The sequence below is a fragment of the Mastacembelus armatus genome, chromosome 3 (assembly GCF_900324485.2).
Source record: "Mastacembelus armatus chromosome 3, fMasArm1.2, whole genome shotgun sequence".
Classification (NCBI taxonomy): Eukaryota; Metazoa; Chordata; class Actinopteri; order Synbranchiformes; family Mastacembelidae; genus Mastacembelus; species Mastacembelus armatus.
In genome coordinates this window covers 26,831,324-26,849,164 of record NC_046635.1, presented here as the reverse complement: position 1 = coordinate 26,849,164, position 17,841 = coordinate 26,831,324, and the positions used below count along the sequence as shown (strand labels likewise).

The 17,841-nt window shown below is 40.5% G+C and overlaps 2 protein-coding genes across 10 annotated transcripts in view; one reads left to right on the top strand and one right to left on the bottom strand.

Annotated features, from left to right (window-relative positions):
• The window catches only part of lrrk1 (leucine-rich repeat kinase 1), a 50,201-nt gene extending 45,390 nt beyond the window's left edge, over positions 1-4,811 (top strand). For 2 of the 9 annotated variants that reach the window (XM_026293340.1, XM_026293343.1), the window contains one exon: positions 655-1,381. In XM_026293340.1, the coding sequence (XP_026149125.1) occupies positions 655-898 (244 nt within the window). In that variant the 3' untranslated portion in view covers positions 899-1,381. Of the gene's footprint in view, positions 1-11; positions 200-654; positions 1,382-2,258; positions 2,592-4,618 lie in introns of those variants that run through there. The other 7 variants (XR_003294839.1, XR_003294840.1, XM_026293344.2 and 4 more) reach the window with 7 other exon arrangements.
• A 1,012-nt stretch (positions 4,812-5,823) lies between these two features.
• Positions 5,824-17,841, bottom strand: part of chsy1 (chondroitin sulfate synthase 1) — a 42,106-nt gene continuing 30,088 nt past the window's right edge. The window contains exon 3 of the mRNA XM_026294140.1: positions 5,824-8,951. Within this exon, the coding sequence (XP_026149925.1) occupies positions 7,359-8,951 (1,593 nt within the window). The 3' untranslated portion in view covers positions 5,824-7,358. The remainder of the gene's footprint in view (positions 8,952-17,841) is intronic.

The window sequence follows — 17,841 nt, the reverse complement described above, 5'->3', positions numbered from 1 at the left end:
TAATCTTTCAGAAGTTTTGGGTCTGTACGCACATAACTGTCCATCTGTACCCATTTCACACTATTGGAGAGAGAGAGAGAGAGAGAGAGATCCTCTGATGAAGTGAAGATGAAAGATGAGCGATGGATGCTGATAGCAAAGCTCCTGCTTGGTATGAGGAACACAAGTGGTTGCACTCATCCTCAGCAGTTTGGCAGAGCTTTCTGCTGGGTAATTGGAAAAGTCTGTTACAGCCTGTTACAGACTGTACATTTAGATGTAATAAAATCCTGCATTTGACTTTGAGCAATAATGTTTATGAATGGTTCAGGAGAGAAATCTGACAGCTAACCAGCTGCATGTAAACTGTGCTAATTCAATTGGTTTCCTTCCTGAATTAGATTTCTCATAGTAATCTGGTCACTTATATTTATGCAAACAACTGATTCCTCAGCTTTATCCATGTGACAACTTTCACCTGATGTAATTTAGAATCTTAAGAAGCTTGAGGTTTTGTTGGATGTGCTGGCAAACGCTCTGATAAAGAGTTTACACAGCAGGCAATATGGTGGCACTACACATATCATGAGTGATGTTCTTGTCTTGTCTTTACTTGGCATTCTGTTAGACTGATATGAATAAATCATGCTCAGTGTTCACGTCTGTTCATGCCAGAATATCCACAGCAGCCTTGGACTTGCAGCCTGACGAGCAGCCGTTCAGCTTCCCGCAGTCAACTAGACCTGCCCAGGTTGACACCGATTCTTCTCACTGCTGGATTGGTAAACAAATAAACATCTGTGCTATTGAGAACACCATAATTCTATGGTTGTTATATGGATTAATTCTTCACAGTTCCTCCTCAGACCATCAGACAGAAGAGGGCAGTAGAGAGAACTGCTCTCTTGTGAGCTGCTGATGCATTGATGCTGTCTGTTTTGGATGTCATCCCTTTCTCTAAGTTTGATGAGTTACTTTTCTCGTAACAGCTTTTTTATCACAACACTAATTCCTGTTGTGACATGTAGTAGCCAGTGCAGTGTAGTCAAATGGTTTTTTTATTTTATTACCAAAGAAAATATAATGATCTCCTGAGATTTTAGTAATGGCACTTCTATTAAATTGGCACTAACAGCAAATATCTAAAAAGCATTTTAAACCACCCATAATGCAGCCAACAGCATGTTTTGGTAGAGTACACCCGCACATTCTGGTAAATGTGTCTTTCATGCTTCACTGCTCCAGTTTGTAAAGCAGATTTTCTGTTGTCAATTCAAAGCTAAGTTGACTTAACCTGAAGACATAAAGTCAGTGTCTCTTTAATGGGCTTAAAAGCAGTAAAAATAGACTTTGAGAGTTTAAATTTATTCAGTAGGTCCTCTTGAAGACAGCACTGTTGCCTCACAGCAAGAAGGTTTGGGATTCAAATTCTGCTCCACTTCAGGGCCTTTGTGTGGAGTTTGCATGTTCTCCCCATGTCTTTATGAGTTTTCTGATGATGGATGGATGGATGGATATCCTCTTTAAAATGCTCCCCCCCCCCCCCTTTTGCATTGAGACACATTCTTCTACCCTGTGAAAGATAAAGTCACTAAAGCAAAGTGCTGATAAAGTTGTAGATCCATTGAGGCCATCAGGCCTGAGGCCTGCACAGCATCACAGGCAGCACCTGAACATCTGAACAGCATGTCAGCTCTCTGACTGCGCTATGTGACAGGAAGACATTTACCAAGTCAAGCAACAGGAAGGAAACAGATATGATAATGTCAGACCTCCCAGCAGTGCAGAGTGATGGCTCAATAACATGTGTGCACATGCCTTCATTTCTTTGTGCTACAATGTCTTAGGGACGGAGTCCACTATCACCATGTGTAATGACCTCAGTTTAGTTTTTGTGCAGTGTCAGCAGTTCATATTTATGGAGGTGAACCCTGCTGTCATTTGTCCCCTTTGTTGCTGTGCTCCTGAAGCCACATATCATCTGTTTATCAGTCTAAAGATGTTACAGCAAACACAACAAACTAATGCAATAAATCCTTCACTCCTGCTCTGTGCGTGGATTGTCGAAACTCAAGCTGCAATCAGTGTGATTGAGGGCAATGGAGGGTGGAGGGGGGATGAACTGATGACTTACAATGTGATACTGTACTTCTGTTTTTTCTGTGTCTGCATTCTGGTTTCTTTCCACAGTCCAAAGACATGCAGGTTCAGGTTAGACTAACTCTGAATTGCCTGTGGTTGTGAATGTGATTGTGTGTTTGTGTGTCTGTGTGTGTCAGCCCTGTGACAGACTGCTGACTTGCCCATGGTGGACCCCGCCTCTCGCCCAGTGTCTGCTGGGATTGGATCCAGCACCGTGCGACCCTGGATGTACCCGGATAAGTGGTGGGTGATGTGTTTTGTTACGCGGAGCAGGCTGAGTCATCTCCTGAAACCAATGTGCACTGATCCAGCACTGGCTGTTGTGTAACTTCATTGACTAATTTGAGCCACATGCTGCCTCATGATATTCTCAGAATTATTTGAGGTGAATTTTAAAAGTGTGTCTGTATCTGCTTCATGTGCACATTTTGAACACAGGCTGATGTGTCTGCTGTGTTGCTCCTTATATGAAGCAATAGGCCACTAGTCACTATGTGAAGAGCTGTTTAATGTCCTGTGTCAAACTGGACAAATGACCCTTGATGATGTCACATCCTTTAGACCTAACATTTGATTTTCCCGTCATGTTAAAGTGGTTGTGGCTGCTTTATCAACTCAGGGACTTGTTTCCTGACTGCTGGTCCTGTCCTGTTTTGGTTTTATTTACTTTGGATGTAAAACACTTCTGTTCATAGTGCTGTAGAAGTAAACACTGATTGATTTGTGAAAGAAAAATAAAATGTTGATGTTGGCCAGCAGAGTGTGGGTCTGTGCACTGCAGCACTGATCATACTGTAAGCTGGGTCTAGGCCAGGGGTGGGCAATTCTGCCCTAACCTGATTTCCAACTATGCCTGCCCTGCCCACTGCTGATTACCTGGATCAGGGGTGTTCAGTAGATCAGATGAGAAGCAGAAAGATACCACCTCAGGTGCAGAGGGGAAAGACAAAGTGAATGGGCCCTCGAGGTCTAGGTCTAGGCTATTTGAGCAATCAGTGCATCAGCTGTTTTTTGCCATGTTGTGCCAGGACCACATGACTCCTAAATGACCAGAGCGGGCAGAATTAGCACAGTGGGGATGAAGCTGGGCAATATTCACTGGCATTTCTCTCCAGACTGAACATTGGGGTAAAGTCTTCAGTCTGAGATCCTCAGACACACACTGATCCTGACAGCGGGCTCAGCTCAGTTTGCCCCCAGGGTGCTGCAGTGTTATTACCCCTAATGAGAACACGGTGTGGCAGGAAGACTGGACTATTCCATCCTGTTAATGGCTCCAGCAGCAGTAAAGCTGGGAACAGCCAGTCCCATATTAATATGCATTTGATTTGAATTTTCTTTGACTGACGACTGAAAATCTTTGTGACAAGTTTCTGACAGATGTGGAGTGTGTGACAGATTTAATTCACACATGGCTTGCATGATTTTCAGTCAGTGAAGACCTCATTGATGGGTTATGAGACAGTGGGCCCCTGGGCACAGCCATGTTACAAGTCCCCACCCACCTACACTTCTGAGAGCATGTCTCACAGATTGAGCAAGCACATGATTTGAAGTCACTTTGTGACTCTGTGGTCGTTTGTTTCCTGCTTTGAGGCATTTTGTGTTTAACTTATTTTAATCCCTGTCTAGTCGATCTGCACTTATTTTTACTTGTGTTGTGTCTCTTTGTTGTTATGCATAGTTTTGGTGTTATTTTGCTGTCTTTGGGGTTTTCTAGCTAGTGTTTGGTCATTTTCTGTCTCTTTGTAGTTGTTTTGTAGTCATTTCATTGACTTTCCAAAAAAGGGTTAAGATTCCCTCCATCATTCTTTGGCGTAGGAGGCCCCTGACCTCTTGGGCCTCTGGGCCTGTTCAGTAATGTATCTATGAATGGCCAAAGTCAGAAGTTCTTTGACTTCTGTAGCATTAGCTCTGACAAACAATGTTGAGTTTGTATCACCTGTGCTGCTATATCAGGACATATTATACCCCATTATGATCAAATAGTACCAGTGATTTGCACAGTGAAAAAAACTTTGGTGCTTTAATGATTCATTGTGGTTAATTTCACATATATGGACCCTGGATCTGTTTAATGACATGTGTTGTAGTTTATGATCTGACTGGTTTTGAATATCAAATATGTGAAATCAGTTTATTTTTATATTAGATTTATTCACTTAAGATGTACTTCAGGCCATGATGACTATGATTATATACTGAGGTTTATACTAAATGATCTGTTTCTCTACTTATGGTTTAAGCAAGACAAATGAGGAGAAATCTCAAAGAAGCAACACAATACAGTTACAACTTATTTGTCCAACTTAATTAGTGACTTTATTTATACATTTCGTTTCCAGACATAGACACTTGATTTATATTTGCTTACTGTTTAAATAGGAATGAAGCAAAGTAATTACCTGTCTGACTTTATGGTGCTGCAGCAAACAAAAGCAGAGTATTGACTTATCCCAGCATTTGCTTTAGAGGCCCTGTTTTATTTTCCCTGCAGGAGGTTCCTGACAGTCGTCTACGGGAGCAGACCTTCCTTCACACACTGCTGCTCCTTGTCTTTGAGAAGAAGGAATCACACAGAGATCAGACGCACCAATACACTAAAACTCAGCTACACTTTCTGATGGAAAAATCCAAAGTCTGCGATGATTTATTAACTTTTTATTATTATCTTAAAGTTACGCATTTATGGCACCTCTGAAACCTAGATAACCTTTAGTCCTAGGATAACCTTTGACCCTGGGGGGATTTCCTGGGGAATGCCTAGGGATGCACTGATGTCTTTAAAATTGTATACTAAATCACACCTTCCTTAACTGTAGTTACTTCCTTAGTGTTTCCTACACTCGTCACACCTATAAAATGTAAAGAGTTGTTCCTTCCTTGCTGTTGGGTGCAATGGTTAGCATTAAAAGGACATGTCTCTTCATGTTTCATTTATTGTTGAGTTCATCTAAGAAGAATAGATTTAAAAAGAAAACTTATCCAACACTTTCCTATTGATTTACTCACAGCTACTGAGTAAGGAGATGCATTGTTATTGCTTTATTGTTTTAATTAGTTGTATAATCTCAATTAATGAGGGGAGTGTTTGCTATTACAGTCTATTGTGAAATGATTCTTTCCATGAATGGGTTATGAATGCCACTACAGCAGAATCCCAAAGGGAGGATTAATAACAAAGCACACTGGGCAGAAACATTGTCCCTCAGAACTGCTTGTCTGACCGTTTGGGCTGGGTTATTTTCAAAGTGCCTCATACATTATGATGTGATGTCATGTGACGCTGGAAAGCAAAAGTATTTGTACTGGATCTAAACAGCCATACTGGAAGGCAAAGAAACATAGGACATTGTGGAGAGCACAGTATCAGTTAAAGAAATGACAACTGATGTCAAATAACAAATATCAGCTGAGGGAGCACTTCCATAGATGAGTGGTTCTGGCAGGTGCGCCATGTGCATGGGGAACAGTGTGTGAACGGTGGTTCGAATCCAGCTGTCACCACATGTTGTAGGTCTCACACACAGCTTGTCAGTTGTGCTATGAAGTGGGTATGAGACTTTCCAATCTTGTAAAGATGTGACAGGAGGGGGTACCTGAAAACCTCCATGGATGAAGTAGAAAGACATGTTTCTGTAGCTGATGTCATCGTGGCTGAGAATGTAAAAAAATACAACAAATGCAACAGGTTTTTCCCCCAGTTTTATTTTTTTTTAAATAGAAAACCGTGCCCAGCTGGACAGAGTTGAAAGAACAAAAATTACAAAAAGTCAAAGAAAATAAAAAAGGAAAACACTACGATGACAGCACAGTCAATCATCCTGTTAGATCAGTCTCATGAATCAGTCTATTCTTGCAGCATTAACCCCATGGAGTGCTACAACATACAGTACCTTCCTGCAGGCAACAGGCTGATTCAGGCCTGCCATGGGGACGTGTTCTCCTCTCAAACCTGTAACACAGGACCAGACAATGTGGGTTTTCACATTGCAGCTCAATGAAGCCACACCTCTGTAGACTGGGACCAGCCACACATTTTTACTTCAACATAAAAGAAAGTAATTCATAGAAAAAAAAAGAAAAAAATCATTTTTTTAAAAAGACAGCAATGTGTGAGGAGCTGCCCAACCAGAGCACTGCTCCCATTTCAATCCTCTGGAATAAAGGCCAGACTGGTTCTCACTTCACTCTTCAGAAAGGCCTGGTTTAGCTAGAGCTTTTGTGTTGACTCTTTATTATACAGCCAGTTTCATGTTTGTTCCTGCAAAACACCCACACACACACACACACACACACACAAACATTCACACAGGCAACATGACAACTTAAGCAGACTGTGCAAAACTCTTTGGTGCTAATGAGTTTAAGAAAAGAAACATGGAAAAAAAACAAAACAAAAAAAAAACAAACTATCCCACAACTGACATGGTTATACAATCTTTCCAATATACATATTTAAACAGTCAAGGTAGAAAATGGAGCCTGCAAATTCAATAAATTAGACAGTAAAAGATGAATTTCAGATATCAAATCCAGCAGTTGGGTTCACAGAAATTAATAAAGAAAAAAAATCCTGGAAAAACCGTAACAGTGTTATATTATCAAAACCATTAAAGCAAATGGAAAATGACCCCACTGTAAATCAAAGAAATCAAATTAAATGGTCCTTAGTAATCCTCCCAATAGGTGGAGTTGAAGTATCCTCCCAATAGGTGGAGTTGAAGTTTTCATTGATGAAATGTTTAATCAGTCTTTTGTAAACATTCACAATCAAGAGTTGAGTTATGTTTTGAGCACTGCTGGTCTGAGTACATGGACACCAGTCTATTTTCAGCACACAAGACAAATGGAATACTTGAGGACCGTGACAGTGTACTTCACTAAGGTACACGTAAACAATCCCTGCCCCGCCTTCTCCCACTGTCATGACAGAAAAAATGTAACACGCTTGAAGAGCCTTAGACCCCTGGTGTAATCAGGCTCACGCATGAACATTGGTCAAAAATTCCTTCTTTCATGAATCAAACCACGTACTTCCTTACCAGGGCCCACGTGTCTTGTTGAATTATTCACCATGTTGTTTCTGTATATATATTTTTTTTTTTAAAAAGACATTTTTTTCAAAATATATCTTTCATTTCAGTAAAAAATAAATTAGGTAGTGAAAACTTCACCAAGAGGAGGACATGAACTCAGAATAGGTTCAGGCTCATTTTATGGCAGCCTGGCATTTCTCACGCTGTCCTAACTGAGCCATTATTGCTGGCCAGTCTCCTGAAGCTGAGGTCGTTCTTCTCTAGCCAGAGCTCGGCCAGTTGCTGGGTGGAGCCGTGCGATGAGGCTTTGGAGCCCAGGCACATCTTATATTGCTTTGCCTCCAGGTTGGGATCACATATGACCGGGTGGTGGACATGAACTATCCCTGTGTCTGTGCTTCTAAACAACCTAATCCCTGACTGGACAAATTTATTAAAAAGGTCCACATCCTCTAATCCCCACCCCTGTATGGAGGTATCAAAGCCTCCGGCTCGGACCAAGTCTCCCTTGTAGACACAGACAATCCCAAAGCCATAGTTCCTCCACAGGCCCGTCTTGGAGGTGAAGACATAGTGGTTGTTGCTAGGGACCTTCCCAGCGTACACCACTTTAGGGTCGTACTGGCTGAAGACAATGGGGAAGTAGGTCTGCTCTCCCTGGGCAGTATTGGTCCGACATCGTTTAAGGAAGTCGCTGGTGAAGAGCAGGTCCACATCACAGTAGAAGAGCAGTGAATCATTAGAGAAGTGCAAGGAACCCACTTCCAAAGCCAAAGCCCTGGAGAAGGAGCCAGTGACAGGTTTTATCTCCATCTCAGCCCGGGGATACTTCATGTGGTACTCCCGCATCAGCTCCACCTGCTTGACCCGCTCTGTGTTGTTGTCTGTGCTGAATAGGAGGATCAGCAGCTTGACATTCTGGTTGGGGATCAGACAAACTCGTTCAAAGTTGGCCATGAAGCGCACAAAGATGTCATAACGTCCTGACAGAGGTACTAATATGTTGACTTTCTTCTCTTTTGGTTCCCTCTGGTCCTGGCCAGAGGTGGCCAACTTGAAAGGCACCAGCATCTTGAGGGAGTTGGATAAAAATGAGAGGGAGTCTGACTCCTTGTTGATGTGGTTGGCCAGAGCTCTGGCATCCATCTCCTCATCCTCTCTGAACTGGATCTGGCTGAAGGTCTGTTGCAGGTAGGCATGCCTTCTCACAGGAACCGTCATGGTCTTTCCTTTGTGCTTCTTGTACAGCAGCAGTAGATCCAGCACATACTCTGCCCCATATAAGGCATTGACCCTCCGGTAGCCATACTGGATTTCTTTGAAATCAATTACCCGCCCCCGTGTCTTAGCATTGGCGTTGATCATCTCCATCACTTGCATGATGATGTCATCCAGTGCTTGCCTCTGGGAGTAATCCATCCCACGACGGGGTGGCTGGCCATCAGACGACGAGAACAGGTATTTACTTGTGAGGAACTCCCACTCTAGAACCTCTTCTCTCTGCCGAGGATGGAAGCGCATAAAGGAAGGTGGCATGCCGAGCTGCAGGTCCTCTCGGCTGGGCTCAGGCGCCCCGTAGCGCCCCATCTGGACAATCTCCCGGTGGAGCTGAATGGTTCTGTGCCGCAGGTCTGCAATCTTGCGGCTGAGCATGTAGCTATGTAGGCGGTACTGGTAGGGAGGGTTCTTGTTGGGGTGGAGCGTTATGGCCCGATGGATCTTGCTGTTGTGGAGATCTCGTATGTAGCCCTTCTTATTTGGTTCATAGTTCTCATAGAAGAGCTGCTGCATCTGTAGAGACAACAGATGGATTGTTATAAGTACCACTGAGGTCATGTACTTGATGTTCACTGTTGTTCTATTGTTCACTAATTGTCGTTCTTTTGTTTATCTTGCCTGAGTACCAGTCTCTACAGGATTTGGATGGATTTTTCCACTTCTGCTTTTGTCTTGTCCCTCCTCTGCTCTCTGTGTTGCTCTACCTGCTTACATGAGGGCGTGACTGCACTCCTCTTGTCCTCGTTGGGATTTTACATTGACTTGCATTCATTTCCTGGAGACTTAACCTAACCATAACCACTACTTGCCACTCATGTTGAGCCAAATTAGCTATTTGCAGCACCTCCTACTCTCTACAAGTAAAATCTGTCCAGCAGTAAGTTGCTTCACATGAGCAGCACAATATTATGAGGAAGACATTGATGTTTATTATAAAATGCTTGAACACCCTCTTTACACAGTGGAGTCCAACCGAGTGCAAACTTATTCCAATGGTTTCTGTTCCCTGTACATGCTTGTGAACAATGGGTAAAGCCTGGCATTAATTTACCTACTAATAAAAAATCTTAAGCTTTACTATATGTTTACGATACATTATTGCATTCTGTATAGTATTCTGAAGGCTGTATCAACATTGGTGTTGCATTAGAAAAAAATATACTGTATTATTTATATTTGACCTATATTTATTTTCATTAGCAATGAAGTCTCATATTGCTACATAATGCACTCTTAAGTGCATGTACACCAGTATTCTCCTGTGTTCGGTTGATGCAAACTCCAAATGAAGGGCCTCAAAGAGTTTGTTATACAGCACCCACTGCTAAGTCCACTGCTTGCAACCAGTAGGTGAATGAGTGTTTACTGCAGACCTGCTGGAACTGACAAACCTACTATTGCTCAAATCATATGGGGGGTTAAAAGTGTAAACTCAGACAGCTGTTTTTTTGAGCCACCAGCAGGATCTCAACTGTGGTCAAGAAGGCAGGGTTTATGTCACTGCCTCTCAGTGAAGGGAGCTGCAGACCCCAGAAACTGTAATTTCAGAGGAAGGCTCTGGAATGCAGCCACAAGCCTGATCCCCAGGGAAAGGCCATACAGGGAAAAAGACAGGATGGGCTTAAGAGCTATGGAAAATGATACCTGAACCTAAATACGATCCCAGGAACTGACAGAAAAACTCTTTACTTTTCCATGGCTTTAGCATTGACCTAAGAGAGGGCAGCCTGCCAATCATAGTACAAAGTAACTTTGTCATTAATGGAAGTATTGAGCCAAGCTGTACCTCTGGAGGTGCAGGGTCAGCCTTTACACCTAAAACCAGGCCACTGCATGTGCAACAGCTTCCAAAAAACCTATGTGGTATTCCTCTAAACAGAAAACACTGCATGCAGTTTTATCTGCTGATGTTTATGAGAAGACCTTTTCTGACAAGGAATACAAAACTTCACTGGCTTCATCTATCGAATGCTGTACTATCACTCTACTCTCAAGGGACTGTCTACTGTGGACTGGCTCGTTTAGCTTCTTCTCATCTTTAAGATATGGCCAACACTCTTTATTCCCCTCACGTTGCTGCATAGAGAGACATTGCTCATGGAAAGTCCTGCTCCCTGTTTTGAATTGAATTTACTGAAAAGTGCATAAGCACTGAATTCCTGAACTGATTCCTGTTCACACGCTGTAAGTCAAACAGGATATTGGCTGGATATTTGCACATTCATCCATGATGACAGGACAAATGCTGGACATGCATATATCTTCAGCTGATTTGAGAAGAAAATCTCCACTACAACTTAAAATATGCTTTCACAGTATTTATTAAGCCAATGCTGTGCACAAAGGATAATGACATTTTCCCAGGTTATCATCTGATAATGATACTGGACAAGAGCTAAGTGGCGGCTTAGACTGTATCCAGCAAGGTACCACCAGTGGTCATCAGTTGACAGCCAGCTGGTCAGGATGTTTATATCCCTCTCCTGTGGCTTCTCCATCATTAGCACACTTCCTCTACTCCTGTGGTCACTGGTGCAACTTATGACTCATTAGTGTGATTTCTTCACAGTCATTAACCTCACAACATTCCTGCCTGCTAATAAATTAAAATGATTCTCCCACTGAGGCAAGATAAAGAAAGACACAAATTATTGCTGAGAGGTGAAGTCTTCATTTCACACAGTGCTGATGAACAGCTGCCCTAAGATCTCAACCCCAACAATGACCTCATTATAAACAAGCACTGGGAACACAGTGAGCCCAACCATGTAAACCATACTGTGTGTATGTATGTATGTATGTATATATATATATATATATACATACATACATACACACATACATATATACACACACACACACTCTATATTTTCCATATGTCTTCATTTTCAAATAAATATTTCAAACTAAACTAAACAAGATATACTACATAATAGTAAACAAAATAATTGTAGGAAAAAAGATTTAAAAAAAAAAAAAAAATATACCAAACAACAACAGAAAGCAGTTTCTGTGTTCTAGCTTTCTAGCTTGTTTTTGACATAGCTGACATCAATAGTAAACATACATCCATAAAACTGTAAATTTTTAGCTGTATTTTAGCTTTTCCATGAAAAACACCTCTAACACCCCTTTCCCTACTTTCCAGCATTTTACATTTGGGAGTTGTGGCTGCAGTTATAGGATTGTAATCATATTTTAGCTATTAAATGTAAGGTCCTTAATGCTTTACATAAATACAGTTTTTCATCATCTAATTTCTCAAATGGGATGCTGAAGTGAAATAGTTTTGTATCCAAATTTAAATTTATATCCAAGAGTTTCCTTTTTAACTTCAAGCCAGACCTCCTGTAGTTTTGCACAGTCCTATTATATGTGTGAAAGGTCTCCTTGCTGCCCACAATCCCTCCAACAAAAATCTGATGAGTTCAGATATTCAGCCATTTTGGCAGGAATTCTGAAATATCCGTTGTTCACATTCCAGCCAAACTCCATCCAATTTTGACTATTCATTAATTTATTGCCAGATTTTCAGAGATAACAGCATTCATTTCCATTTTAAGTCTCTGTTATTGAAATCATATTGCATTGCCTTATAAAAAAATCTTGAAACATTTACTTTTTTAACTACCCCATTATATAACCTGTTCTTTCAACAGTCAATACACGTCTAATAATCAAAGCAAAAGAAGAGAAACTATTATGAAACCAACAGTCCATGACAGAGGACAAACCAATGAACACAGCTCACTGAGTCCATAACAGGAACATGCCTTAAGAATCTCTCTTTAGCCTCACCTGGTACTTCACCTGTGTCCCCCTCAGTTTAAGATGATCTGTGATTGGCACTGGCTCTACTTCCCTTAATAAAAACTTCACTGGCATCTTTTAATGCTATTGAGTTGCGTTATCATGAATATAGTCATTAAGGACATTTTAGCTTCTTTTAGACACTTTTTAATAATCTGTTTTTTTGAGTCTACATCTTTAACATTTACCATGTTGTGTAATGTTGGTATGTTTCAACTCACAATCAAACAGCAGAGTAAATACAAAAGACTGTATGTGTGTATTTTAGTGTATTTACATAGTTTACAAAAGTGTGTGTTTCTGGAAGTCTTAGTGCAGCAAAAGGCAGCATGTGCAGCCAGCGGAAATGCAGCTTGAGGCTCAGTCAGAGCAGTAGGTGAGGCCAGGCTGGGTTTAATCTGCAAGACAAAAGGCAGCGCCTGCCTCTGAGCGGGCCATGCAAATCTAATTGGAGACAGCATTATGCTGCTGTAATTGGATCTGTTATAAATGAGGGTGGTCTGTCCAAACTAATTTCTCAACTCAGGGAAAGCTTCTCACACTTCAGACAGCTCCACAATAGGTATTGCACTGATTTGGTTGCACCATCACCAGTATCATGATACCAGATGACTTCATCAATATTAGCCATCTAACCTGTAGATTGCTGTGTGGTGTGTGTGTCACTACATATTTTAAAAACTGTTCATGCAGAGCTGCAGTATGACTGACCTGAGATATTTCTGAAAAGTATTAGGGTTGGCATTTTGACTGCAAGTCTGTAGATCCTGTTCTTAGATATGGAGTCAAGAACTGGAATAGTGATGGGATGCACATCCTGGCTCCAGACCCAGAGACTAAGACTGAAAAGGTGCTGAGTGAGGTGATGTGTGATAGCTATGAAACACAAAACACAGCAAGTCTATTTGTTTAATGTTAATCATCATCATTAGTTTCATTTATCTTTTTATTCCATCGGTCATCCCCAAACAACAGCTACTATCTTCCTATTACCCGTTATTATGGTATTATATGTTTTTTATTATGGCTATGATTATCACTGCATTGTTACTATCGGACTATTAATTATTATAAGTATTAGAGAATTAACATTTATAAACTTATTAATGCAGCAGTCACTGTTAGATTCATACCAAGCTATATTTTGGCCATTTATCTTTTCAACATGCAACATCCTGAAGTTTCCATGACTAACATGACAGTCTAATGACTAAGAATGAGAAGTTATGGCTTGTGAATTCCTGCTGTTTCATGGCTAAAAACAGTTGGTTTAAAACTGTGTGGCTTCACCACAAACCAATTACAGACTGTATTTATTTTGGAACTGTTATTTCATGTCTGTATTTCAACTATAAAATGCATTTCTATTTCTATCTAAATAATTTACAGTAACATTCTGTGACACATTTTAATGATAGGATGGCCACGGAAGGTCAGATTCGTCTGGCCAAGAGTGAAAAACATGATGCTCATTAAAACATTGATAGCAACTGGAGGAATTCAGTAGAAACAATTCTGAGCCAGCAGAGAAATAAAGAGATAGTGAAGGTTTTGGCCTGAATTCATTTGATGAAGCACCAAACAAAGAGAAGGTGCAGTTTAAACAGGACCAGGTCAGGATATTGGAAAGCTAGGGGGCAGGATATGAAACCAGAGCAGACTGAGTGCTGCCAAACATAGAGAGAAGAGCAGAATCATTTCATTCTGAACTCATACTTGCCTCAGAGTGAGAAATTCATCTATCATCAATATTTTATCTGTTTTTAAAAATCTCTTATTTTCTAAGAGTTGCAGAAGTGTTCTATCATGTTAATGTTTATCATTTAGCATATTAATACAAAGAACATTGGTTGCAAAATACAGTTGTTGCCGTTGTGCTTAGAATAACATGACTGAAGCCACTGGGCTACAAACCAACATTATTTCCCTGTTTTTTCAGTTGGAGATTGATGTAATTAAAAAAAACAAACACTGACAAACGTTTATGTTTCCAAACTACTTTTCCAGAACCGTGTGAGTAAGCACCCTGTGTTGAAAGGCCATAAAGGAAAGGAAAGGACACAACACAAGCACTGACATGTTCCTGTCGGTTCACAGTAGCAACCAAATCACTTTATCTACCATAATGCAATCCTGTCACACTACACTGTCTGAACTGCATCCCTGCCGTTCTCTATTTTGATTTTCCTGTTCAAGTTGACGGTGTCATTACTATTAATTGAACACACTAGCTGAGTCCATCCCCCCGACACAGTTCTAGAGTTCCTGTCTGAAAGGAGTTCATCTTAATTTTCAGTGTAATTTAATCAGTTTCAGTCTTGAGTGAAAAGTCAGTGTGATGAATCTGGTCAGGCTTTATGTGTTCCACATCACAATAAGATAACCAGCTTGATAAAGTACCATTATCATTTAGTGCTGCTACTAGATCTGAGTCCTTATGACTCCAGCCTTCTGAGAGCTCTAATAAAGGAGGAATGTGAACAGGCTGTTTGGTTTTTTTGTCCACTGAGGATTGTATACAGGACTGGGTGACAGGGAGCTGAAAAGGCCCTTTGTTCCCTCCAGCTGGTCCTTCTGTCCAGATGTCTTCTTCAACCCAGGCTCCCAGGAAAGATGGGAAATATGCCACATGAGAAAAACTCCCTTTTTTTTTTTTTTTTTTTTTTTTTACAAATTTCTCACGGCTATTATGAATTAAGTCGAACTTTAACAGTAACATCTGAACTGGGAGTCACATCCTTACTATGTGCTTCTGTGCTCCGATTTTCTCTCAGAAATGACTACAGGTCAAGGCAAAAGTTAAAATAAAAAATAAAAATAATACATTTATGTTTTTCCATCACTTAACCAGGAGAGACCTGGCACTGCTAACATTTTACCATCCCTCCAATAAGATTAAAGTGAATGTAATTCTAATTACACACATTATATTAAAAACATTACAGTAGGTTAAAACAGTCAATAATGACATTTGTAATGAGCCAAAGCAATTTCACAGGTTACAGGGTTAACCTGGAGGGTTAACAGCTGCAGCAGAAGAAATTTTTCCAAGATAACATATACTGTATATAGTTCATTTTTGATTATGCCATCCCATCCTGACCCTGTTCATGACTCAACATACTTCAGTTATGGGCAAATGACCAAAGCTTCCTTAACCTCTTTGACATGCACGGTGTGATGCACAAAAACTGTATTATTTTCTATAGATTACAAGCTGATCTCAGTAGAGTAGTGAAGCTCTACCTTTGGCAAAGAATCCACACACAAAACTCACTGCTACAGAACAAAGAGAAAACTAAATGGTCATTGGAGGATAGAAAGAGAAGAAGCATTGCTGAAAATCCCACATGAAACATATTTCACCTCATGAGTCATCAGACAGTGGACAGGGACAGTATTGTCCATGAGAAATTATTGCGTGGTTGAATAGTTTTTGGAAACCCCCTCCCCTAATATCTTCCTGACATATGACCAATTCCACATTCTACAACAGTCATACCCACTTCATGCTGTGGACAGCTGCATGCAGGTAAGAAAGGAGCCAGGATCTGAACTTCACTGTTTTTTTTTTTTTACTTACATTGCACACCTGTTTCTTACATTTTATGTACAATCAGGTGAAGCAAATAAAAAAAAAAAAAAAAAACAGGATACAACCTGTTCTCCATGTAGACCACTTTTCAGGTGCAAACAACAACCCAAAAGGCTAACCTGCCACAGTCACTAATCACAGTTTTATATACAGAATAGAGGAGAAAATGTACAAAGCTGTTCAGTAAAAACAATTTACCATATTCTCTACATACAGGAAAACCAAAAGAGGACATCAAAACCATATTGACCTTTACACAAGGCAAAAGCAGAACTAGACACTTGCTTCACTTCCGTGAAGATAAGGCTGCATTTTCAACTGAATTTAACTGAACCCTGATCAGTCCATCTGATGCTTAATTTGCCATCAGCTAACTGAACATTCTCCATCATTAACTCGTGACTGTACCGACGTCTTGATCACACTACTGCATTAAACCCATAGAAAACAAAACCCAACCAAAGGTTCAGATACTGATACCTGTAACTATGCACACTGTCTCTCTTTCCTCTCATCCCCAGCTCACATTTCTACCACATACTAAACTAAAACATACCTCATCATGTTAATTACCAGCCAGATTACAACCAATCAGAGAAAAATTATTCTGAATGGAAAGTTTAAAACATTTTATGTGTAAAATAAAAACGCTCAAAGAACCCACAATGGTTAAAGATCTGAAGATGAGGTCTAATCTCTGTGGCCCAAACTTGAGACAAACACACTTTATCTTGTATTTTAATAGTCATAACAACAAAATGACACAGAAAGGTGTACCCTGAGGGTTGGGTCACTGGCCTTTGTCATGAACTGGGTTCTTCTGACCCAGGCTGAAACTTACCCTGTATAGACACTTATATGTACTTCAGTGGCAAGGAAAAAGAATACAAACTGGTGTACTGGACTGGTGCCTACGAACTAAAGAGACAGGCAGTGTAATATGGCATAAGGTTGAGGGCTCTGGACTGCTCTGGGCCATCCCATTTACACATTTCAGCCTCTGAAGCTTTTATAGGAGGATTGTGTCACCCTCTCCAGACAGTCGCTGAATAATTGAACCTAATAAAAATGTGAAATGACAAGAAATTCAACTTAGACTGACATCCGTTTCATTAATGTATGTCTACCTGCAGGGGAACTAAGCCTGGGCAGATGCACAGCATAAATGGTTTTCTGACATCAAGGCAAAAGACTAAATTAAAACCTTCCATAAAAGTGACGGGAAAAACTACCAAATATTGGTCAATTTTTCCTTTTTTTTTTATTGTTAAAGGTAATTATAGCCATGTGGTGGGCAGCAGCATACTTGCGGAGTTCTGGTGGTCCATGGAGCTAGCATTTAGTGAGCGCCGCCCAAGAAAGTTGGAAGAACGGGAACTGGGATCTGGGTGTAGGAAAGCTTGGAGACAAGTGTTTTTACACACACATCACTGACTGAAAGTGAATTTGTTTATATAACCCTGTAATCTGCACCTTAGTCCTTGCCCTAAACAATCCTTCCACTCCAAAAGCAAATCTCCCTTTGAAGTCCAGTTTTCACTCTGTCGTGTTTACAGCTCTTATCGCACTGTGTGCGATAGATGATAAGGTTTGTGGAGGCTTTATTAAATAAAGAAATGGAAGAAAAGTGTAATCCTTTCTTATGACATTGTGGAAGTTGCTCAAACAGCTCGTTTACCCAAAGAGTAAAATATTTTCTCCTAAAATGTTTTATTGTTGCTGTTGCTTACTGCAAAACGCCACCATTTCTTTACTGTGAATACTTCTCCCAAATCAAGCAAAATGTCATTGGAAGGCTGGATGTTCTACATCGTTCAGTAATACACGTTCAGTACGTAGTTCAGTAATATGAATGTAATACACACTCAAAACACAGCCAAGAAATTATTTTCCCACAGCAAGAGCAGTAAGTTTCATGTTTCCGTTGTGTTTTGGGGTCAACAGAGGAAAAACTTGTTTGTACGTGAGAAAGAGACAGACATCTCGAACAGACAACAG